Source organism: Danio rerio, chromosome 18 (assembly GCF_049306965.1).
Source record: "Danio rerio strain Tuebingen ecotype United States chromosome 18, GRCz12tu, whole genome shotgun sequence".
Classification (NCBI taxonomy): Eukaryota; Metazoa; Chordata; class Actinopteri; order Cypriniformes; family Danionidae; genus Danio; species Danio rerio.
In genome coordinates this window covers 37,829,506-37,856,073 of record NC_133193.1, presented here as the reverse complement: position 1 = coordinate 37,856,073, position 26,568 = coordinate 37,829,506, and the positions used below count along the sequence as shown (strand labels likewise).

At 39.3% G+C, this 26,568-nt stretch overlaps 1 protein-coding gene across 2 annotated transcripts in view; it reads right to left on the bottom strand.

Annotated features, from left to right (window-relative positions):
• Positions 1-3,952: 3,952 nt before the first annotated feature.
• Positions 3,953-26,568, bottom strand: part of lekr1 (Leucine-, glutamate- and lysine-rich protein 1) — a 268,183-nt gene continuing 245,567 nt past the window's right edge. The window contains exon 13 of one of the 2 annotated variants that reach the window (XM_073929990.1): positions 3,953-4,592. In XM_073929990.1, the coding sequence (XP_073786091.1) occupies positions 4,170-4,592 (423 nt within the window). In that variant the 3' untranslated portion in view covers positions 3,953-4,169. Of the gene's footprint in view, positions 4,593-9,128; positions 10,875-26,568 lie in introns of those variants that run through there. The other variant, XM_073929991.1, reaches the window with a different exon arrangement.

Genomic DNA, 26,568 nt, shown 5'->3' with positions numbered 1-26,568 from the left:
CGCATCCTCTTTACTTCCTTCCAGCGTCGAATGCTTCCGCTCTTCTCTCCACCCCCTCTACAACCCCTCTCCCCTACCCACTACATTCCCCTTTCCCAGCGTTGAGTTCCTCCGCTACTTTTCTTCTTTCAGCGTTGAGTTACTCCGCTACTTTCCTATTTCTAGCACCAAATCCCTCTGCTACTCTCCTTTCTTCCGTTAGGCTCCCCAACCCTGCCTCCCCGAACCCAACTCCAACAGAGTCCCCAGCCTCTCCTAAGAATCAGTTTCAACTTTTCTCCTGCAGTAACCTATCTCACTTCAATTTACATTCAGCAGCCGGATATGGCACTGACCTCTCGCCTTTGGGGGGCACTTCAATACGCGGCTGCTGTCCCGAGATGAAAACCTTTGCCTTTTGGGGAGTTCTCGAGACCTACCTGACCTCGAATTCCCCTCTCGCCCTTCTAACGGGAGGGAGCCCCGGGCTCGAGGATATTACGAGCTCAGGGCTCTCTCCCGGGACAGCATGCCAAATACGCTTTATTGATTATCAGCTAAGTGTGAACTCTTGAAGTGTGGTTTATTCATAAACTAATTTCGAGAGGATCACGTGCTTATAATCAACACGGCTGGCTCCTTGTTAGCTCCGTAATCAGCCCTATTAGATGATTACGGAAGCATTATAAATAACCTGAGTTTTCCACTCCAGTTATCTTCGTCTTGAAGCTCCCCCCCTTCCACCCCTACATCCTCCCACTTTTTCTGATCGGGCGACACGGTGGCCCAGTGGCTAGCACTGTTGCCTCACAGCAAGAACACCGCTAGTCCAACCCATCGGGCTGGTTGGTGTTTCTGTGTGGAGTTTGCATGTTCTCCCCGTGTTCGCGTGGGTTTTCCCCGGGTTCTCCGGTTTCCTCCCACCGTCCAAAAACATAAACCATAGCAATCGACTAAAACAAATTATCACTCAATACAACCTGAGTTTGCACTTCTCACGGTGACAAGCAGGGGAGTTCTCGAGACCTACCTGACCTCGAATTCCCCTCTCGCCCTTCTAACGGGAGGGAGCCCCGGGCTCGAGGATATTACGAGCTCAGGGCTCTCTCCCGGGACAGCATGCCAAATACGCTTTATTGATTATCAGCTAAGTGTGAACTCTTGAAATTCAAAAAAGCGCTGTTCACACAGGCGAGGACGTTACGGAAATTTTCCGGAAAAGAGCATTCACACATCCATTCCAAAATACCGGTAAATTCTGACATCATTCACCACAAATGAGCTTTAAACGGCTGCGCTTGTATTTGTAAACATTTGACTAAATTACAAACTCTGGATGATCAATATTGTGAACAACTTTCGCAGGATCACTTTCGCATGTCGAGATGTTCATAATATGTGCGTGTGCAGGCGCTCACAGGCTGTTTCACAGGCACACGCAAAGCTTGAAGGTAAACAAACAACGGCTTATCATAAGCATCTCATCGATGATTATTTACACAGTTGGCATTAAGAAGAACATATAAACGTTATCTGATTAACTTCTAGCAGCTAAATGTGTCTGGAAAAATATTCAAAGGCTTTTATTCTCACAAACTGCGCGGACGTAAATGCTTCTGACTGTTGTGATTGGCTAAAGCAGACGTCTCACGTCAGCACGTTCTAGACGTGCACGCGCTTATTACGGCAATCTTCCTTCTGCATTCACACAGCGCAGCATTCCGGCAAATTGCCGGTAATGTTACAACTTCTCTTTCCGGAAAATAGCCAGAACGAATTTACCGGTATTTTCAAAAAGGACCTGTTCACACATACAACCATACAGAAAGGTCTGTATGTGTGAAAGGGGCTAATATCTAAAACCAGCATCATATGGACATCAAATACTGATATTTATTCATCAGGTATAGCAAGAGCAATCAAAATCTAATGTTTGTAAAACATCATAGTGGAAATGTCTACACAATGTCAAGCTGTAACATCATTAGACATTAATATTTGGTTGATTTTAGCTTAGACGTTGATCATTGACATTAGCCTAACGTTGGGTTCTGACATCAATCCGATTTTTATTTTTAAACAAAAAGCAACATCCCCATGACGTTGAGGTACAACATCAATTTGATATGATGTTGACGACCTGTGCATCCTGGGGTGTCACACTAAACTTGAGATGAGTTTTCTTGTGTGTCCATGTTTGCCTCATCTTCACTGCACTGCAAAAAAAATGCTTTTCTTGCTTAGATTTGTCTTGTTTGTAGTCTAAATATCTAAAATTTCTTATATCAAGAAGCATTTTCTAGACAAGCAAAACATATTGTCTTGTTTTGAGAAATAATATGCCAATATTAAGTGAGTTTTTCCTTAAAAAAATCAAAATAATCTACCAATGGGGTAAGCAAAATAATCTTGTTTTTTCTTTTGATGTAAGATCATTTTGCTTACCCCATTGGCAGATTATTTTGCTTATTTTAAGGAAAAAACTCACTTAATAATGGCATATTATTTCTCAAAACGAGACAATGTGTTTTGCTTGTCTAGAATATTCTTCTTGATTTAGGAATTTTTAGATATTTAGACTAGAAACAAGACAAAAAATCTAAGCAAGAAAAGCAATTTTTGCAGTGTGTCAGTCTGGCATTAAAAGAAGTCTTACAGTATGATATGAAAAAAATTTCATGCAGTATGACAACCTAAGATCATATAGAATAATGAAATGTTGACTACTTTACATTTCTAGGTCAGAGGTCACAAATTAGCCAAAGGAACTTAGCAGTCTTAGGGTGCTTTCACACTTGGTTCATTTGCCTGGACCGTACCCAAGTTCGATTGTCTCCCCTTGCCACCTCCTCGGTTGGTTTGAGTTCACGCTGTCTTTTTTCCTTATGAACCCCGGTACGCTCGCGTCATCGAGCTGCTATTTTGTTTATGGCCGTTGCTTGGTGACGGTCGCAAAAGGAAACTTCCGCACATCGCGGTCATTCTGCTTTAACTGAAGCTTTTGGTTTCAGACATACAGAATGCGACTCCATCTGCCGCAAACATATTATAAACATTTAGAACATCACACAGTGTCTGTAGAAGCTGTTTTTGGAGGAGACAAGCAGACATCACTGTGTATCACTGTGTTTGCCCTGGCTCAGTCCCGCGCGTGTCACCAAGGTACGAAACGTGACACACACACACACAAACACGAATGAATGTTATGAAAACGATAGTTTGTTGTACAGTTGGCTGTTCACTTCCGTGATTTGGTACGATTGCATTCACATCAGAAGTGAACCGTACCAGAGTTCGCATAAACCGTACCCCAGACCACCTCTTTCAGGCGGACTCGGGTACGGTTCACGGGTAGGCACATAAGTTCAGAAGACACGTTCACACTAGCTAAACGTACCGTACTATGACGTCAAACGAACCCGTGTGCGGACCAAAAGTGCTAGTGTGAAAGCACCCTTAATGATTCTGCTGTACAAACTGTAAAGCAACGCTCTAACAACACTAAGGTCGTGGGTTTGATGCATGATTGGCTAATACTGTACATATTTTACATCACTAGCCATTATACACATGCAAATTTTGTAATAAATATGGAAAAAACAAACTAAACAACTGATGATCAGGCATAAACAGACTTTTCACTAAAATCACGTGACTCGTTGCTAATTGACAAATGACAAAAAAAAAAAAAGTTCCATCAACAGTTGCAGGTCTCTGTTTCTCAAAGTATTTAGTTTACCCAAAAGAGATTTTCATTTTTGGGGTGAACTGTCCTTTAAAAGGGAATATTTAAACAACATTTTTTGTGGGTATGTTGGAATGGATGACAGGTTGTGGTTTGTGGTTATGTGTCAAATCAAAACTGAAAATGTTGTCAAATTTAGCACTACATAAAAATATGAATGCCTCAAAATGAATGTATTTGTTTGTCACTGACACGTGATTGTAATCAACAAAGTAGAACTAAATCTGCTTACCATTTACTTTGGTAAATATTTATTTTTTGCCAGCATTTACAGGGCTACACTTCTGAAAATTCACTGATGCTGATGTAAAAGTCAATGAAAGTTGGTAAAAATATTATTATATAAAATTTTATGAACGTTGGATGTGGTCATTTCGGTAAATTTTGGATCAATGATGAACATTTTTAATTGATGAACAAGGCTTAAGGGTCTTTCTAGAGAGAATCAGAGTTTGTCTTGTCTGCCTCTCAACATGGCAAAGCTTTTGCACAAGTCGTTCATAGAAGTGACTTTCTTTTTGCTGATTTTGGGGAGGGTGGGTGCAGGTTGTGATGATCCATGCCAAGATGCAGCACTTTTACTCACATCATCAGAACTCAACCCAGACAAACTATGTCTGTTTCTCTGTGTGGAAAATGAGCTGTGGTTTCCTGACTGAGGATGGGGTCGGCTGGGATTGAGTCTTGGGACAGGGAGATCCGGGTGTGCCACTGAGGATCTGGAGAGTTGTGTGCGTGTCTGGGAATCATGAGGTTTTGTTACGCAGTGCTTGAATCCCTGAAGTTGTTCCTTGGCCAAGGTCAGAGCCGCTGTTAGTTCTTCCCTCTCTTCACACTCACGCCTTACTGTTTCTTCAAGAATGGAATTCTAATAGCAAACAGAGAATTGATTAAGGCATGGGAAAAAAAAGAGACACAGATGTCTAAAATTCTTCCAGTGACATCTCCAGGAAAACTTAAATTGGCTGGAAAAACTGGCTAAAGCATACAATGAGGGGGGAAAAACAACACGGGTAACACTTGTGTTCAGAAGACTGTGGCAAAACCATTATAATCAAGACATGATATTTTATGCTTGTTTACATCTGTCAGTAAGTGTTATTCACTCAGTTATGTCATTTTCAAATGCAAAGATGACATTGTGTGAGATATCTTCAAAAACTTGACATTACCAGTACAACAAAACCTAGCTGTCACTGTCTTTGTCATACCAACCTGTCATTACCAAGACAACATAACTTTGTCAGAAATCTGTCATAAAAATGATTGAAACATTATAATTGTGTCATGATAATTTTTATGATCACTTTTGTCAGTGATAAAAACTGAATTTGTCAGTGAAACTTGATATATTTATGTCAAGTTGTCAAAGATGTTGCAACTAATGCCACCTTTGCATTTAAATTTAAAGGGTCCCACATTGACTGTGTGACACATTGCTGAAAACCCAAAAGGGCACATATATTTAATAAAACTTCAAATGTCCCATGTTTCCATTTCCCTGCGATGAGAGCGCAGCTTGCGCATTTACCAACACATGATAAAAATATGTTTGTAAGGAACATTTTTTCTACCCGAGAGCTTTTCGCATCTTCAATTGGTGAAATCCGGATTTGCCACTCATCTTCTTTAAAAAAAAAAAAAGACCCGGTTCCAGTTCATGTTGATTGTCCTGTTTACGGATTTAGTAAGTGTGCGATTAATGTTCATTGTTTATGTTTATTCAGATGGCAAAGTTAGTTAATATTGTCAGCAATACTCTATCATTTTTTAAAGACATACAGTACCTTAGTCAATATTACTTAGTTACTAAGTTTACGGTGGTATCACTACAATATTTTGGACTGAAAGATCCACTGTAAATGCTGCTCCCAACGTAAACATGTAAACACCTTAAATCAAACTATTATCACTATGTAGAGTTTTTGCCGTGTATGATTTTTGCCGCATTTTGTGACAGGATAGTCTGTAAACACTTGGCTGTTTAATGTTATTCTCTGCATCTACCGAGAAATGCAGAGTTTTTTTTTTTTTTCCCATTCGGCATGTGGCATCAAATTCCATGCCGAATAACACTCCGCCTCTTAAAACTACACTCTTCCAGCAGTTCCTGGCATCCAGTATTTTGTTTGTCATTGAGGGCATGCATGAAATATTGCTGAAGGAAAGTGAAAGTGCCAAACTGCAGTTAAAATCAACAAATTAGTGATGAAACACCTGAAATTACATGAAACTCCGGAGGAAATGTGTATAGCGTGGTAACGCAATGATGTTAATCGATCTATTTGCCATAATGTAAAATGGGATCATGAAATAAACATTCAGAAAGCAACACATGTAAACAATCATATTATTGTCTTATTTAGATTAAGGCAAATAATTCCATTACTGATGTCCAATGTAATGTAGTCATGGTCTATCACCATGTGCACGTAATGAAATTCCCTTTTTCATGCAAACCTTTCCCTCTTTCGCCAATCGACTCTCCCCTAAACAAAGCTGGACTCTCCCATTTTCCAGACTTTTTTCAAACTAGAGGTGTAAAAAACATCCTGCTGAGACAGGGAGGGTTTCATGGCCCTTGTCATTAAGCATAAAATCTTATTCCTATTCAGGTAATTTCATAATTATATGTTCGAATTGTCTTATGAACACTCCAAGTTAAGTGTTACCTCAAAAGGGTTACCTGCAACTATTATTTATGTATCCATTTCATCTAATCCATTAAGTGATTTAGATTCTGTAATTGGTCAGGTTTATATTGTCGTTTAATTAATAAGTTAGAAAAAAAGAGAGAGCTAAATGAAAACAGTCTTTTGAAGGTGTATACAATGCTGACCTTAGTCCAGGACATGACCACCAATTGCAAGAAGCCCTGTGAAAGTCTTGAGAAAGGTGTGGTAGAGAAAACAGTGGACATCCCGGTAAGATAGTAGAGGTGTTCATATCTTCAAAAAAAGATCTCAGTCATGAAGGATTTCAGCTATTGATTAAAATAAACTTATTGATGTTGCATAAGAAAGACAAAAGAACACCATAATGAATGCACTTTTACAATTTGATGAATGTTTGCACTATCATCCTGGATTATAGCTATGGGATATGTTTTTCAGCATGGTTAAGAAATAAGAGCTACACACCATATCAAAAGATGTATTGCCAAGCATATACAGTAACAAGCCAAGACATGCTAATGACTGCAATAAAGAGTCAGTAAGTCTCTTATTGTCTGTTCTTCTTCAGTGACATCTACTGGAAATACTGCACAGACGGGTGAGAGAGACATAACCGGCAACTACTATAGTTTTCTCGAATTTACCATGAAAATTGAACATGCTGAGATATGTTGTATTTGCTGGATTTAAAACATATTAAATATATAATAAAATTGATTACTTACTTTACATTAATTAAATGAGTATATCCATGGTATTGAAAGTTACAAATTGACAACTATTAAGTTAACTGACTATGTGGATAATTATAAAATTAAGTTAAATTTTTTTTTTTTTTGAAAGTAACATACACTTATTGCTTTTTTCAGTGTAGGTCACAAGTGTAAAGTATAAATGTAAACACTCACTGGAGGCTATCATACAGTTGAGGACACACGTATAAATTAAACTTTTTTTCAACAAAACAGCCCGTGCAATATTTTATGTGGAAAGTGTTATGTCGGGTACATTTGCTCAGCCTTCACGTGCTTGAAAACCCCATACTGGGAAACTCCATTTGGAATGACTCCAGAGCAGATGGATGCTGACGTAAGCGCAGGAAAATACCCGTGACAGTGAGTGTGTTAGATTCTCACTGCAGATCAGGGAGTTTCCTTAACTAACAAAACAGAAGACTGAGGTCCAGAACCTGCCTCTATGATGTTGCCAGCTACAATCTTCTGGTGAAACATTGCCATCTAGTGGTCAAATAAGTCCAGTACAAAAATTAATTCAACACTTCTCAGATTCCAAACATGCTATATGTGTATATGTATGTATATCTGAAACTGAAGAGTACAATGTAAATTTTGCCGAATCACTGTGCTTTCACTGGGTGACAAGCTGTTATAACACGCTGAAAGCATTATGTAAATAATATATATATATATATATATATATATATATATATATATATATATATATATATATATATATATATAATCAAAATAACTTATCTCTAATACAACAGCAAACTATATATATATATATATATTTATATATCTATAATATATATATATCATATATCATATATAATATATATCTATATATATATATTGACCTTATTCTAAAATGCGGTAGTGCGCCTGTTTTCGCGATTGTCTCAGAACAGGGGTGTCAAACTCAATTTCTGGAGGGCCGAAGCCCTGCCCAGTTTAGTTCCAACCCTGCTCCAACACACTTACTTTTAGGTTTCAAACAAGCCTGAAGGACTCAATTATGGTCATTCCCTCGCTGTAAATGCTGGCGCTACTGGTTTTTTCTGCCACCTCCCTGCTCGAGCATCGGATGCATCCTGAATGTTTACAAACATGGTCATGCATCTATATATGGCCAAATACAGCTTGCAGGCCATTAAGGTCAGTTTCTTTTTTCTCTCCCTCAGTCTTACAGCGAATCAAAAGGTGATCAAGCTTTCAGTGTTACAGCCCCAAAGCTCCCTCTGAACAACAGGACATCATCAATGAATCCTTTTTAATCTAATTTTGAAGACTTGCATTCATGTTATTTTCTACCTGTATTTCAGCTTTTACATATATAATTTTTCTTATATTTTTTATTCTAATTTATATTTTATTTTATTATTGTTGTAAAGCACTTTGAATCAACTATATGGTTGTGTAAAATTGTGCTTTATAAATAAGGTGTGCTTGCCATTAGAGGTTTCACACCATTTAATCTAAAAATAATGTCAGTGACTAGGAGGCATTATAAATGTGAAATTTAAGGACGCATAAATCCCCTTTAAAATCAGCCTGGGCTTCAATAAGCAGAGCCACAGGCTGATCACATACACGCCACACCACACTGAAGCATTAATTCATGTAAAATTATGCAGTGCATAATTGAACATATCAAATGTTTGTTTTATAAATGTATATTTTATTTATCTCTGAGAACATATTCTGATTATTCTGAAATATCAAATTTGCTGTAAGCCATAACCATTCAAATAAAAACAAAATAAAAACTTTACAATCATTTGGATAAACAGTGTCATCTTGTGGTTATGACAAGATACTGCAACATACAAATGAATCAACCCAAATTTGACCATATAGCAAAATCACACACACACACACGCACGCACGCACGCACGCACACACACACACACACACACACACACATTTACTATAAAGGTCCATTTAAAATGAAAAAATAAATAAATAAATAATAAAATAAATTTTCTAAATCCACATAAATGCTTTATTAGATAATATTTTGCCCCCAAAACTGCCTTAATTCATTGCATCACAGATAAAAAAAAAATAAAAACATTTTTGAGAGTTGTTAATAGATATACTGATATCATGACATGTGAACACAAGGTACTTAAGTGCATAATGTGACATTGGTTGCATGCCTTTAATATTTCTCACCACTCACTCGCACGGTGTAATCAGTTGTTTTTTAGATACCTTTTTTCTTTTAAGGTGCCAAAGAATGAAAATCTGGATATACCTAGAAATGTCATATCGTGAGCCTCAAACAACATTGTTTTTTCAATCTCAGGTAAATCCTATTAGTGTAACATTCTAGTGAAAATCAGGGCAATTGGGAAAAAAAAAAAGATTCATATAAGATAAGTATAGTTTTTCTCAGTCGCCTTGGTGTATTTTTCTCAACACTATTTATATTTGCACAACATTTACTTCAACCTCCACAGCATTTAGTCATTAGTGCACATCATAGTAGCAGTTTCTCATTTCCCCCAACAAATTATCATTTGCTTATGTAATGTCAGTCAAAACTAACTTAAACTTGTGAATGATTAATAGTCACTCCATATAAAACTAATAGTCCTAATTTACTTGAGTCATTACATTAAAAAAGTGGTGAGCTAGTTTTTAAAATCTATCAAGCTAATTTGATTAAATTTAAATCTTTTTTTTTTTCTGAAAATTTCTTCTAAATTTAACAGTTTCTCTTAGGTGAAACTCAGCTTTCACTGATGAGAATGGGTGTGTGAAGCATTAGTTGCACCAAATGATAAGCCACTTCTCTACAATCATTCAGAACTGAATCCCATAAACTCCCAATTCACAAGCATATATGAACCATGCAGGACACAGTGTACACCATTTCTACAATACTGTGACACAGAAATTAAAAGTCAGCCTCCTGGAAGAGGGGTGAAGTTGCAGGTAGGAAGGGGAGGAAGAAGAGGCCAAATACATAGGCGTATTCCCAATGAAATCAGGGCTACAAATGTGGATCATGTTGTTAATCACAGCTTCATAATGGCTGAGGCTGGTCGAAGGGTGCAGCCACATATTGGATGAACCACTGTAAATTCACTAATGCAGTAATGTCATCGTGTCATACATGAAGCTTGCAGTGGGACAAGAACTTATCACTTTTTACATTTAGACTTACAGCTTTACTGCATCACATATTTAGTGTATTGTAGTGTTACAGTAAAGATCAGCCATGTTTATTGTCATTTTACTCTGCAGAGGTGGAAGAGGGCCCCTTTTTACTCCATAACAAGAAGAAGACATTTGTGCAATAGTGATTGCAAACAATGCCATAAAGTTGAGAGAGATACAAAGTGCTGTTATAGAGGATGACAACATCTTTGCGAATATTGAATTAGTTTTAATAGCTACAATTGACAGAGTGCTCAGGAGAAGGAAATGTACATGTAAATTGTACAATGTGCCTTTTGAATGGAACAGGGACACAGTGAAGGAGATCCGCCACCAGTATGTACAGGTAAAACATGTAAAGTATGTGTTCTAATGTTCAGTGCTGTAAACGGTTTGCTTTGTGTAGTGTTATGCACTACACTTGACAGTTTTGTGTATGTGCATTCACAGTTTATACTGTACAATATGTTGTCCAAAATGTATTATGTTACACAGTTAACGTTTTTCTCGCTGGAGACCACGGAACCGCTGGACACTTTCATGTATCTTGAGGAGGCGGGTTTCAATCTGGAAAAAGGTAGAAGACGTGGAAGGAATCGCATTAAACAGAGCAACCATAGATGTCCCAGGCCAACAAGGAGCAAATATTACTATGTGGCAGCTATCTCAGAAAAAGACATCTTCACCCACATACCCCATTTCTGTTGATACAACACACAACATCTGCTGACTTTTTTAGACACTCTTTACAGGGACATAATCCTGAGAATGAGAGGGGTCTAACTGGGGATCATTTAAATAAGCATGTTGTTGTTTGTGATAATGTGCGTTTTCACCTCTCAGATGTTGTCAGATGGTGGTTTGCCAAACATGATAGGATGCTGATGGAATATCTCCCTCCCTACTTACCATTTCTGAATCCAATAGAGGAATTGTTCTCTTCTTGGAGTTGGAAGGTATATGAACGGCATCCACATACCCAAATGACCCTGCTAGTGTCCATGGATGACATCACAGCTGAGTCCTGCAGAGGGTGGATTCACCACTCGAGGAGATACTGTCATTGATGCATTGCAAGAGATGATATTCACTGTGATGCAGATGAATGTGGCCAGACAGAGAGGAAAGTCTGGATGTGCAGGAATGATGTACAGACCTGTGTGTTGTAGGTTCAGTTCCAATATGTACTGTAATATTGTATACAGTTATGCACAGCTCTACCCAAAGGGAGTTTGTGTTTGCTGTAAATAATGGTGTATTTGTTATTTTGCACAATGCTGTGGATAATTTAGCAGTAAAAATGTGAAACATACATATTCAGTGTCTTGCACTCAGATATCTCACTAAATACAGTATTGTCTAACTTTTACTGTAGTTTTCAAATGGCTGTGCAAATTGTATATAGTTCTGTCTAGAGCAATTTCAGGAAGTCTAACCAAAAATTACAGAGTAAACTGTCATAATGATAACATGACAAAGCCAATCTTGTTCATAAACAATGATGTCAGGACTTTTCATCTTGATGACACTGACACTTTCATCGTGCCCAGGCCCAAATGTAATGTGAGTGCGGGCGGTTGGGGGAGACGGGAGGGGGGGCAAGCATGGGTTTGGCCCTGTTCAAGTCAACTGGACATAGTGTGAGTACGCCCTAAGTGTCTATTTCAGAGGTTGCCACAGCAGAGTGCACATTTAACAGCATCTGTACAATATAATATGATTTGCTTATCCCACAATGAAGGTTGTGTTTAGGGGCAGGGTTGGGTGCCACGCCTCCTTTTTAAAATCATGCATTTCCATAGAACTGAACTGTCACACTCAAATAAATGTTCGGATAGATCCAATTGCGAGTGAACAAAGGAATTTATTAGACACAGTCAAACTCAAAAAACAGGTGCAACAAAAGAGTGCGGTGCTAGGGCTAGGGGAACAGGACAGGAATCAAACTGGAAATCAGGCTCTAGCAGAAACTCCTCACGGTCCTGAGCACAGACAGAAAGACACACATGAGCACACGTAACGAACTGACAATGAACACTAAACACGTAGCACTTATATAGTCACGATGATGTATATCAGCTGGCGAATAATCAATCCAGCGGAGTGACGTAAGGCCACGTGACCAAAACAATACACATGGGCCACAAAAACAAAACAACCCCACATGATCACACAGACATTCCGGAAGAGCGCACAAACCTGCAACCGTGACATTACCCCTCTCTCAAGAGCACCTCCTGGTGCTCCCAGAAGCGCTTACCTGGCGATTGTAATCATCGATAAGAGAGTGATCCAATATGTCCTTTGCAGGGACCCAACTCCTCTCCTCCGCACCATAACCTTCCCAGTCCACCAAGTACTGAAATCCTCGCCCCCTCCGTCTTGAGTCCAGAATGCGCTTAACCGAATAAACGGTCTCCCCGGATTAATCGCCGTATGAAAAACGGGCTTTAATTTGGAAACATGGAACACGGGATGAATTCTCCTGTACGCTGGAGGAAGTTTGAGGCGGACTGCCACCGGACTAATGATCTTGATGACAGTGAATGGGCCAATAAATTTGGGTGCAAGTTTATTATATACGGAACGCAAGGGAATATTCTTAGTTGAAAGCCACACTTTTTGACCGACGACGTAAACGGGAGGCTTCGACCGGTGGCGATCGGCTTTAGCCTTGGTGCGCGCACCCACTTGGAGGAGGGTCTGTCTGGCCCTGTTCCAAGTGCGTCGACACCTCTGGACAAAGGCGTGGGCGGAGGGGACCGCGACTTCGGATTCCAGACTGGGAAAAGCTGGTGGCTGGTAACCTAAACTACACTGAAACGGAGAAAGGCCCGTAGCCGACACTGGTAATGAATTGTGTGCGTACTCCACCCATGGGAGCTGCTGACTCCAAGAGAAGGGATTCTGGGAAACCAAACAACGTAACATGCGCTCGAGATCTTGGTTTGCCCTTTCGGTTTGTCCGTTACTCTGAGGATGAAACCCAGAAGAAAGACTTACAGTCGCTCCCAATAAATGACAAAATTCTCTCCAAAATTTAGAGACAAACTGGGGCCCCCTGTCAGAAACCACGTCCGTCGGGAGGCCATGAATGCGAAAGATGGATTAATGACAGCATCCGCTGTCTCTCTGGCTGAGGGTAATTTGGGCAGAGGAATAAAATGAGCTGCCTTCGAGAACCGGTCCACAACGGTCAAAACAGCCGTATTGCCACCAGACGGCGGGAGCCCGGTGACGAAATCTAGCGAAATGTGCGACCAGGGTCTCGAAGGCACTGACAGCGGCTGAAGGAGTCCAGCAGGAGGGCGATTAGAAGTCTTAGAAACAGCACAAACGGAACAGGCCAAAACAAACTCGCGTATGTCCCGTGCCATAGCTGGCCACCAGAATCGCTGTTTAACTAAAAATAATGTACGACTCACCCCCGGATGACAAGCCACTTTGGAGGAATGTCCCCATCGAATGACGTCAGACCGAATCCCCTCCGGCACAAACAAACAACTGGGTGGGCATCCGGCCGGGGGCGTTACCCCATCCAGGGCTGTGCGGACCCTGCTCTCGATCTCCCATGTCACAGCAGAAATACAAATCCTCTGGGGAACGATGGGCTCAAGAGACGTATTGCGCTCGGAAGAATCAAAAAGACGGGATAACGCGTCGGGTTTGATGTTTTTGGAACCCGGCCGATAAGAGATGGTAAAGTCGAAACGTCCGAAAAATAATGCCCACCGAGCCTGCCTGGAGCTGAGTCGTTTGGCGGACCTGATGTATTCGAGGTTTTTATGATCGATCCAAACGATAAAGGGAACCCCCGAACCCTCCAACCAATGACGCCACTCCTCTAAAGCGAGTTTGACCGCCAACAACTCCCTATTACCAATGTCGTAGTTTCGTTTTGCGGGAGATAATCGATGAGAGAAAAACGCGCATGGATGAATTCTGTCATCAGAGGTGGCGCGCTGGGACAGGATAGCGCCCACCCCCACCTCCGACGCATCAACCTCCACCACAAACTGCCGGGAGGGATCAGGTGTCACTAGAATGGGAGCTGAAACAAAGCGGCTCTTCAGATTGGAGAATGCAGCCTGTGCTGCACTCGACCACCTGAAGGGAGTTTTGGAGGAGGTCAAGGACGTCAGAGGAGCGGCGAGCTGGCTGAAATTGCGAATAAAACGATAATTTCGTGAAAAACGAAGCCCCCTGCAGACGCTCGAACGCTGAAGACATCAGCGGCAAAGGATACGTATTCTTCACCGTGATGCTGTTCAGCCCTCGATAGTCAATGGAGGGTCTAAGAGACCAATCCTTCTTTTTCACGAAAAAGAACCCCGCCCCCGTCGTGAAGAAGAGGGCCATATGATCTTGGCCGCTAGAGAATCAGAAATATATTTCTCCATGGCCTCCCTCTCAGGAATAGAAAGAGAGTATAACTTGCCTTTAGGCGGAGACGTACCTGGCAATAAGTCTATTGCACAGTCATAGGGACGATGAGGAGGCAGAGAAGCAGCTCAAGACTTACTAAACACTCTCTTCAGGTCGAGGTACTCACTGGGCACGTTTGACAGGTCCATGCGCACTGGTGTGTTAGAACAGTCTGTAAAAAAAATGAAATGTGATCAACATGATTTCCAGACGTGATCAGCTTTATGGGTTTAGTGGAGTGAGTGATGGTGGGAAGGGAAAGTCCGCTGAGTGCGCGTACTGCAATGGGTTGTGACAGTGCAATAACCGGAAGTTTAAAACTGAAAGTGAAACTAGAGTCAATGAAGTTTCCCTCCGCCCCGGAATCGACGAGCGCCTGTGTGTCTTGAGTTCTGGAACCCCATGATAAGGAGACGGGCAGAATTGTGGCAGACGTAGAGGAGAGGATTTGTCCAAATTAATTTCACCCATCAGTAACCTCTTACCTACTGATGGGTGTTGACTTTTACGGGACAGGAAGCCACCCGATGCCCCGCCCCACCGCAGTAAAGACAGAGTCCCTCCGTTCTTCGCCGGCGCTTCTCCTGTACGGACAAGCGGGATCTGCCCAACTGCATAGGTTCCGGGTCAACGCTCCCAACTTCCGGTGCCATCGGAGACCGGCGTGTCAGGGACAGGATCCGGAAACCTGTTTTGCCGCATGCGACTCTCACGGCGAAGCAGTCTGGAGTCCACCCAGATGGCCAAATCCACCAGCTCGTCGAGAGTCTTGGGAAGATCTAGGGAGTAGATCTCATCCTGAAGACGATCAGAAAGGCCATGAAGGAACATGTCCCATTGAGCCTCCGCGTTCCAGCCGGATTCAGCAGCCAAAGTGCGGAACTCAATGGAATAGTCCGCCACGCTCCGATTCCCCTGGCGAGCTCAGCGAGGACTCGAGCAGCCTCTCTCCCAGAGGCGGCCCGATCAAAGACCTTTTTGAGTTCCTTAGAGAACAGGTCGAACGAAGAACAACAGGGTAATTTCTTCTCCCATGCTGTGGTTCCCCATTGAGCAGCCCTTCCCGAAAGGAGGGTGATTACGAATGCCACCTTGGACTGCTCTGAGGAAAACAAAGATGGCTGCAGGGAGAAGTACAGGGAGCATTTGGACAAGAAGGACCGGCATAAGTGAGGCTCCCCAGCATAGCAGGTCGGCGGAGGAAGGCGAGGCTCAACTGAGCGACCAACGCCAACGTTAGCACTGGCAGTCACCGGCGCAGGTATCACCTCCGGAACTGGTGCAGGCTCCTCTTGTGTTGCTCCGGAAATCAGCTATTGGACCTGAGTAGTCAGTAATGACACCTGACCAACCAAGGTCTGGATAGCCTGTGCAGTCGTGGCCAAAGCCTCATCCTGGCGATCAATCCTGGCGTTGCTAGTAGTAAGGAACTCCGATATCTGTGAAGCACTCGCTGGATCCATGGTAAAGGTCAGTTCGTTTTGTCACACTCAAATAAATGTTCGGAAAGATCCAATTGCGAGTGAACAAAGAAATTTATTAGACACAGTCAAACTCAAAAAACAGGTGCAACAAAAGAGTGCGGTGCTAGGGCTAGGGGAACAGGACAGGAATCAAACTGGAAATCAGGCTCTAGCAGAAACTCCTCACGGTCCTGAGCACAGACAGAAAGACACACATGAGCACACGTAACGAACTGACAATGAACACTAAACACGTAGCACTTATATAGTCACGATGATGTATATCAGCTGGCGAATAATCAATCCAGCGGAGTGACGTAAGGCCACGTGACCAAAACAATACACATGGGCCACAAAAACAAAACAACCCCACATGATCACACATTGCGGAAGAGCGCACAAACCTGCAACCGTGACATGAACTCGTATGAATTAACCACTAAACTGACAAACTGTAACAATGGTAACATTTTCCTGATGGGATCAGGCTGTAATGCCACATATACATTGACTTGACATCTGAAAATAAATAATTGTATATCTAAAGAGCAATATTATGAAATAACACATTGTAAAAGCAATCAGTGATTTGTTATGCACACTAAAAGTAGATGGAACTAAGAAACGCACTGGATGTGAAATCCATTGTATTGAGATATGGTTATGACTGTTATCGTCTAGGGGCGAGACTGCTAAACATGATCACAAGCAAAAAAAAAATGTGATGCCTTGTTGTTAACTGAACAACTGATTACTGAACTAACAAATTCTGGCTTCACTTTTGAAAGGATTTTAAGCCATCGTTATGATGGAGCAAATGTTATGTCTGGAAAACAAAACTGGTATAATGCCAAAAATTCTGCAAGACTAACTGCCCAATGTGCATTGTTTTAACCACCAGCTGCATTTGGTGGTGGTAAAAGCAATTTCATCTGATAGCGAGCTAGAAGATTTTCTTAATATGTGCAATTCTCTCTACTTATTTTTTTTCATAAACCAACAAAAAAAAAAGATATACTTCTTAACAAGAGATGGACTGGCCACCTCGCTACAGTTTCAGTTATGTGAAATGTGGTGACAGAATAACTCATTGTGTGCTCCGCAAGATTAAATCAATTTACTAATACAGGACAGATGTCGGACTTTCAGATTACAAATTTACTGGGTCTCCTTGATCCTCCAAATAAATTGTTGCAATCATCTGCATTGAGCACTGTATACAACTTTATTAATGGTGTGATAAATGCAATAAATTTTAACTGCCACTCTTGCCAGTTTTTCATCGTTTGAGAAAAATGTAATTTGGATATATTGATATACAACAGCAGTTTCACAAAAAAAAAAAAAAAGTTTAGGAATTTAGATATAGAAATAATAAAAGCACCTTTGTGTTATTTTTATGCACATTTTTTGATCAAGCATACTGATCGCCTTTCAGGTCCAGGACTCCCCACTGCTGCCTCCACACCTGTTGTGATCTTTGAACTATTCAATGTTGTTCTGACTGGACTACCCATTATCCAAATGAAACTTGACTCTGTACTCATATATCTGCTATTCTGCTGGAGTTGTCATATCTCTGCCCTGCTGGCCTCAGATGTTCTGTTTGACTAATGAAACTTGATATGTTACATGTCACATCTTTATTTTTTTATCTTCTTACCCCCCTTAGAGCTTCTAAAAGATGCATTTAAGTGATAGTATCAACTTACAGTTTGGGTAGTTCGATTATCCATCAAGAAGCCCCACCAAGGATGATGTATGCAACTGAGCTTTCATGTACAGTAGCTTTTCATTTGGCGCAGAAACCATTATCCGTCAAAGATTAGGTGATGTGTATACATCATCAGTATATTACGGCATTTAGTCAGTAATTTAAGATGTAACATAACAATTCTATAAATAAGTGAATAAATAAATAAAAAAAGAACATTTAATCCCCCCATGAGATTTAAAATGACACTCTTTAGCTCATTAATATTCATGACCATTCCAAATATGGTCAGAGTCAAGTATTTCTTTCCTGTGGTTATAAATAAGCTTATAAAACTGGTTCTGGAGAAATTTTGCACAGACCTAAGTCATACATTTTTAAATAGTAAACATACAAGATACAGTGTCAAGATTCGTTGTTTTTATTTCTACCATAGAATAATAACAGTTCTTTTATTCGAATAAAAACTATTATAAAAACCATTTAAACAAAACAAAACAAAATAAGGTTAAAAAACAAACAAAAAAAACTTAAAAACAAGAAGAAGTGTGGTTTATTTATAAATAACTAGAGTTTTCCACTCCAGTCATCTTTGTCTTGAAGAATTCCCCCTTCCACCCCTACTCCTCCCCTTCTCTCACAGGGCAGCATGGTAGCCCAGTAGTTAGCTGGTCTTTGTTTCTGTGCGTTTGCATGTTCTCCCCATGTTCACATGAGTTTCCCCCGGGTTTCCCAGTTTCACTCCACCATCCAAAGACATACACAATAAGTAAATTGACTACTCCAAATTAACATCTTAAGACAACTCTTAGCCAGACATATTTCAGCACGTTCACAAGCAGGGTAGTTCTCGAGACATACCTAAGCTCAAACTGTCCTCTCTTCAAACATGAGGGAGCCCCGGGCTAGAGGATATTCTGAGCTCAGGGCTTTCTCCCAGGACAGCATGCCAAATACACTTTATTATCAATCATCAGTTAAGTGTGAAGTCTTGAAATGAATTAATTATTAAATGAATGAATGATTCTGAATTTATCTGGAAATGCAGCTGCAATACATCAATAAAGATAATTATTTTAGATATTTAATTGCTATTTTGAGCACTGGGGTCACTAAATGATGGCTAAATGAACAACAACAACAACAAAAGGATTTTCTCTTATAGTGTGCATTCCAACACATTTCCTGTTGTCAATTATTGCATACATTGCAATAAACTGCATTGACCGGCAAAGCAGTAAACCTTTTTATAAATGCTAAAATGCGATAAATGTGTGTGGTTATCCCAATTTGGATTTAGCTTACGTGCAACCAGCGTTAATCGAAAGCATACACTTCTTCCCTGCAGCAAAATACCCACACATCAGCCATGCATGAAGACTCATCTACCCACACATACACCCTTCTGCTCAACAAAGCATACAGTCTCTAACAGGACCACAGAGACCAAAGTGTATGTGTGTGCGGTGTGTGTGTCAGTAAAGGTCAAACGCCATACAGGCATCTGTGTCGACACAGTGACCTTTGCTTCACTCCTCTCCTCGTCTAAAAAATGAAGCCACAGAGAGTTTATATCACAGCATCAGACCACACTGAGGCTGAGAGAGCAAACACTCAGGGGAAATGGAGATTCATGAGCTTGATGACAAATGGCTAAGAGGTCACAGATATTCTGGCTTATATAAGAGATGCCTTGAAATAATTAAGCAAATGTGTTACTGATTAGCAAAAACATAAATGAGATGTTTTAAAGTGTGTGGGGTGGGGAGGCTAGAGTGTATTTTTAAGGCTTGGTTGTGTTTATAAGGTGCAAAGCAATGTGTGCTCATGCTTTATTTTTAAAGAAAAATGTTATTTTTTCATACGTATATCTTACTTTGATTGTATACAGCTACTCAGCTAACATGAAAACGGCATATTTCCTAGTTCCTCCAAAAGCCGCCCTTAAGAGGCTCTGATTGGTCAGCTAACATAATGTGCTGTGATTTACGGATTGGCTCCATGTCACCAGGAAGAGTCACGTCCAGTCACTAGTGCTGTACCTATGCTGTGTAAATACTGTTAGTAAGTGTAGTCGTATTAGTGTGAGCCTGAATTAAACATAAAATAAAGACATAAAATAAACAAATAAAGACTAAAATAAAATCTGACAAGTGTCTTTCATATAAATTCAGAGTATAAACATGTATAAGTACCAAAGACATTGCGGCGCTATTGAAGATTGTGTGTGTTTACAAGGGTTTGATGGATAAATATTAATTTGTAGCTAAACTGTTAACAGTGCCAAACAGCATTTCCCGTTGTTTACACCCTTGTTCACGTCCTTGCTATAACATACCATTAACACTAGAAACTGTGCATGTAACAGATCAATTTTAACAAATAAAAATACTTATAATCTTGTGGCTCACAATCACATGTGTGGCTCACAACTTCTTCTATTGTGGCTGGAGATGTTCCTCCTTTGAGGAGTTTTTAGCTGAATTCAGCACTGAACTGGGGGAGATTCTGGAAGCTCTCCTTTGTCAAATGCTAGCTCTTTCTATTTTTTTATAATTCACTGGAACATACCTAAAATTGAATTGTTAACACTAATCTCTTTGTGTCACATCCTTTGGAAGCCCATAGGACAGAAACAGAACAAGCTCTGTGCAAATAGTAGCATTTGGACAACATGTAGGCTTTCTCTGCTATAACATTAAAGTGCCTCTGATAATGCCCCTTCACTGTGTGTGGTGTATGCACGTAACCTGTTGGGTTTGTGATCTCACTAACCCTGATGTAGTTGTAGTCACCAAACGTTATTAACTGTAGCCTTTGCTAATCTAAATCTGTAAAAGCCAATGTCTCCCTTTGCATTGAACTTTGGGCATATTCCATTCAGAGATGTTGTTTATGTTCACACAGCTACAACATCAACTAAGGTTTAAAATATGATATCGTAGTGGACCACCCCTTTAAGCTTAATGCAAATTACAGGTTTTCACAGTTTCAAAGACACTAAACCTTATTCCCCGGACCAGATTCTCATTACACTCAAAAATGTTGGGTTGTTGCAAGCAGATGTTCAGTTAAATATGGAAAAACACAAGAATTGAGTCAAATAATGTCATATAAATTGAACTGAAACACAACGTTGAATTTTGACATTCCTCTCAAAAACAGCTAAACAGAAAACAGTTTATTTTTTGTTAAAGGAATAAAAAGTGAAGTAGAACAGATATACAGACAATATAATGAAAAACAAAGCTTGGAAAACAGAAAAGCCATGGATGAACATTTAACACATAATTTGGATTTAAAGAGAGTCATTTGAGTTGCTATATAGAGATCAAAATACTGATTATCCAGTTGCATCCACTACTAATGAGGGATTTCATATATAATTTAAGCAATGTTTTTAATGGCGTAAAGGAGTAAAGAGAAAAAAGGCTAAATATCAGTTAAGAGATGTCATGCGTGTAGATACTGTTAAGCTGACAAGCCTCTGCAATGTAATAAAATTGGAGTAGCGTAAAGTCACCCAACAGCAATTTGAAAGACTCGTGGATGCATGAATTCTTTTGTGACTTAAGTTACTAAGTAACTTTTTCATCAAGGGTTTTCCAGAGATTCGTCCAGGTTTGGATCAGGACTGGCTATATGAATATATCTGTATTTTCATCTAATTACATTACTAATGTCACAGGGCTTATTGTCCTGCATGAAAATTGCTGGCTGATTGGGTGAATGCAGGGAAAGAAATAAAGTTATCAAAGAAGTGAATGAATTTATTATCTTGGCATAACTCTAGATATTAATTTAAAATTTGATAGCCCTGTTAAAAATACATGTGTACATGCACACAATGACATTCTCTCACTTGACGTATTGCATTACATCATGGTCACAAGCCTCTTTAACTTCATTGAAGCCTATTGACTCCATATTGAAACAAGCAGTTAAAATTATGGACTTAAAGCCTATGTGATGACGTCATTGTGAAGTTTTCTGTAAACATAATATTTTTAGTTTTGATAGTTTTATTAAATTTAATTACCTTAAATAGTTTTTTCAATGTTGAAAGAATCATGTTGCAATGCTGTTTTCTGATCTAATCAGCAGGCATCAAACCTCTCACAGAGTCACACGGGCTACTGCTAATAGTGACTGTCTAATGCCAAAGTGTAAGACCTCATTTGGTCAATCTGTTTTCTCTGTAAAGGGAGCCAAACAGTGAAATTATTTACCTATAAATATTTTAGTAGTGTTCTTAAGAAGTGGTTAAAAACAATACAGCAGTGTTTGCCCAAATAGTCTTCTATTAGTTTGTTGGATCATGTCGCCTTTTCTTTTGTCTTTAGTAATTTTATGTAAAGAATTATAATGTTGTGTATTATATATATATATATATATATATATATATATATATATATATATATATATATATATATATATACACACACACACACACACACACACACACACACACATACATACATATATATATACACACACACATACATACATGCCAACGCACGCCTCCCACCAGTGCCTATATATAGCCATATCACACTGCTACTCGTGTGATATTGCTCATATATACATACATATACATATACATATACACATATATATATATATATATATATATATATATATATATATATATATATATATATATATATATATATATAGCCCACAGTCAGTGCAAACCTCTCATCTGTGTCTTTAATCTTTACCAGTACATGTAACCTCTAGTTTAAAAGTAATTCCATCATTACGAGTTCATAATAGTCCATAAGGTGTCACGGTCTCAGGTGGGGAAAAGGAGCGAGGACCCAATTGCAGATAAATAAGGATTTTATTATGAAATACAAATAAAACAAAAAGGCAAAACAAACAACCCAGAGAGGGAAAAACACTATTAAAACAAATAAACAAACAAACTTGACTGGGCAGGCAAGACAAGGCAGGACTGGAACCAGCAGGACAGGGGAAAGATCGACGACGAACTGGCACAGAACAGAAGACATGAGGAGATTATAAGCAGGAACAAATTAACACACAACAGATGAACATAATTAACTAATAATGGGTTAACAAGTGGGGTGGGACTAGACAATAGACCGTAGAGCGCATGACAGCGACAAGACAAGCCATGCCCTCACATAAAACAGGACAAGAACATGCAGCCAATGAGAGAACTCATTAACCGCATGTTCATGACAACACAAGCACGTGACCACAATGTAAACACAGAGCCACAACAGATGAAAGACACGAGCACACAATGAATGAAAACACTCACCGTGTGCTCACACACGCAGCGTGCATGTTTCATCCCAGCGCCGAACAAAACCGTAACCAACTGGATTGACATGCTGGGAATGAAACACCATGCTGCAAACAGACGAAAACACAAACACGAGTACAAGAGCACGCGCGTCAAGCGGGAGCGCGCACACTCTGTGTACACCCATGACGGCGCGCACACAGACACACAATGACAGAAACAGGGCCAGACAGAGCTAGTGTCCGAGCTCTTCCACCAAAAAAAGAATTTACAAGACCATAGTGACAGAACCCTGACATAAGGTGATGATAATAGTTTAACATGGTAGTTTTTTCATGTTTTAGGTTGCAGAAACATCATTTGCTGCTTTTTTTCTGGCTACTTCTTTGTTTTTTCGTGCTTCACTCTTGTGTTTGTCTAATTCTGACAGGATTGGATATCAGAGAGCTTCAATAATCATGAGTACGTTATTAATATGAGCTCAAAAAGTTAGTTTTTTCAAATATAAACGGATGTAAACTGGAGAACATGAAACCAGTATCACTTTAGATGGGCTTGTAAAACAACAACAGGACACAGCAGATTTAGTTTTTCTTGGCTTTTTGGCTGTACATCAAGACAACGACAAGGTTTGTTTGAGCTCGAGTCGACCATGGCTAGTTATTATATGTATATATTATTACGATGTAATGTCTCTGCTGTTTATTTAAAAATGGTGCCTACTTTATTTTCATTCTCCTGCTTCTGAAAGTGACGTTTCTCTGTAAACCAAAAGTGTTCTGCTGTGCATCTAGCTCCGCCTTATAGTACCCTTTGTGCCTGTTGATATCCTGTGCAAAGGGTGATCTCTGAAGAGTGAGAACACGAGCAAATGAAGGCCAAATTAATTGGCAAAGCTCAGAACTTCAGAGTGATAGTTTGTCTGACACACTAACATATTTCTGGTTCCAGACACACAGCTTCGTTCCCTATTCAGGGAACGTGGGTTATATGCGAAACAAGAACATAACATTCCCTGTCAATCATCTCGACACATCATCCACATGTCTTTTATATGCAATTACCTTCCTGTAGATTTAGTGTAGATTCAGCAGCAGATTAATCTACCATTCTCAAGTCTTTCATGCAGAGAAATCTCCTTTTCTCCTTTAAATAATTATGCATTTAGAAGTTAATTTCCAAACATATCTTGATATAAGTATACATTGTTGTTGCAGATGAAATATAACACGGAAAACATTAATCAAATATTTTCCAGTTGGCTAGCTATTACTTAATAGTCATTTATAGTCAATAGTTACCTTTACCAAAGCCTTTACTTGATGGCTGGTCTTCCGCATCTGCGGAATTTGTAGTTTATTTACACTTTTTACCTAAGTTTTTAGTTGTAATTGAATTAACGTCCAATGCACAATGTATTGTGGGCAATATTCTTGTTAAGAGTATGGTTCCACAATTTGAGTTATAACCGGAAATAGTAGACTATGTGGGAATCTTTGGCATACACTTTTTACCATACATGGTTTGGAACATACTAATTAAATTTACGAATACTATTTAGGACGGATAATATACAAATTGGGACACAGCAACACATTCACAGACACGCAATCTCAGACACGTTTCACTCAATGGAGCTAGTGACATTACTGTGAGGGGTATATTTCGAGACTGTGACTGACATATAGCAGAACAGTACCGTCTGAACCAAACATGGACAACTGATTAAGCCTCAGCACAGGTAAACAAATGGCTTAAATAAGAGAATCTGGGAAAATGTAGGTTTATTTCATAACAGAAAACCATGATGGAATTTAAACAGTAAGTGAATCATGCTTCATTTGGGTTGCAAAACTTAATCGTAAAAATCTTTTCAGATTATGGTGAGATTTTAACTGACTGAAAATTATGATTGCTGACTATATAGTTTTGATATGTTGATTTAACATGGGTTGATTGTCATTACATCATCGCAGATTTTTTTAATCCAGTTCATTAAAACAAACTGAAATGATCTGGTTCGCTGAAAAAAACGGAACTTTCACTCTGAAATGTATATCATGTATGCTGCATTCCACTTCAGCTACTTATGCTACTAGCATGAGAAGATACCTATTAAGTTAAATCGAAATACCTTTAAGTAACATGAATATGCACTTTTGGGACATACAGTACTACTGCAGTACCTTGTTAAAGGGTCATGAAACCCCCTGTCTCAACAGGGAATTTTCACACATCTGAAATGAGGAAAAAAAAATATATATATTGTAAAAGGAGTGTTTTCATATGTGTTGAGGTGGAAGTGTTGTATGTGGAAAGAGGGATGGGTTTGCAAAAATGAAAAGTTTATGTGCATAAAAACAGTTCAATTGTACACCAGCAACACAAACCCACACATGCTTAGGAGATCGAGAATTGTGTGAAAGTGGAGAATTTTCCTCACCAAATTCCCCTGAATTAGTTTTATTAATTATAGTGCAGAATTTATGAATTAATGCACAGAAACACTGAAAAAACAATGATTTCACTTTGTACTGCCAGCCAAGAAGCTCACAACGTAGAGCATATTGATTTATATTGCTTTTTAACTTTAATAGTATTATTTGTGACTGTAAAACAATAGTTGAGAGAGTATTCTCGACTGTCACTGTTAAAAATAATTTTATAAATAATACAAAGATCATATGGCCACAAATGTCATGTTGCACTTATAAAATGTGGATTGTGTTGTATTGTATTATATATTGCCACCAGTAATATTATAGTAAACTAATTAGTAACTTCTTACTTTGATGAGTTATGGTTTCTAAAATTGAAAGAGTGCTTTTGATGATAATATCTTACATGGCCATATGAATAAACAAAGTATGTTTAAGCACACACTTATTAAATTTGTGGAGACAGTAAAATCAACATGAACTGGAATTACATCTTTATTATTTTTTTTTAAGAAGACAACTGCTAATCTGGATTTCACTAATTTCAGATTCAAAAATCTTGAGCATAAACAAATTTCCCTTGCATGTTGCGCCACAGCAAGCCAACAGCTCTCACCACGTGCAATCTGCTTGATTTGTGGGGAAACAAGGGAAAACTCATTTGTGTTACCACACTTGGAAACAGAACACTGGTTAGTCCAGATTTCACCATTTCCAGGTTAAAAAAAAACTTGTGGGTAAACAAACTAGTTTTCCTTCTATGTTATTAGGCCACAGCAAGCCAACAGCTTGCACCTAAAAAGCACACCTAGAAACTGCACTGAAGACCCATGAGAAATGACACTGTAACAAGTAAATTACTCACAAGTGAGACGAAAGAGTCAGACAAAACTTTTTCATGCATATTATTGGTAACAGTTCATGTTGATTGGATCTAACTTGATTG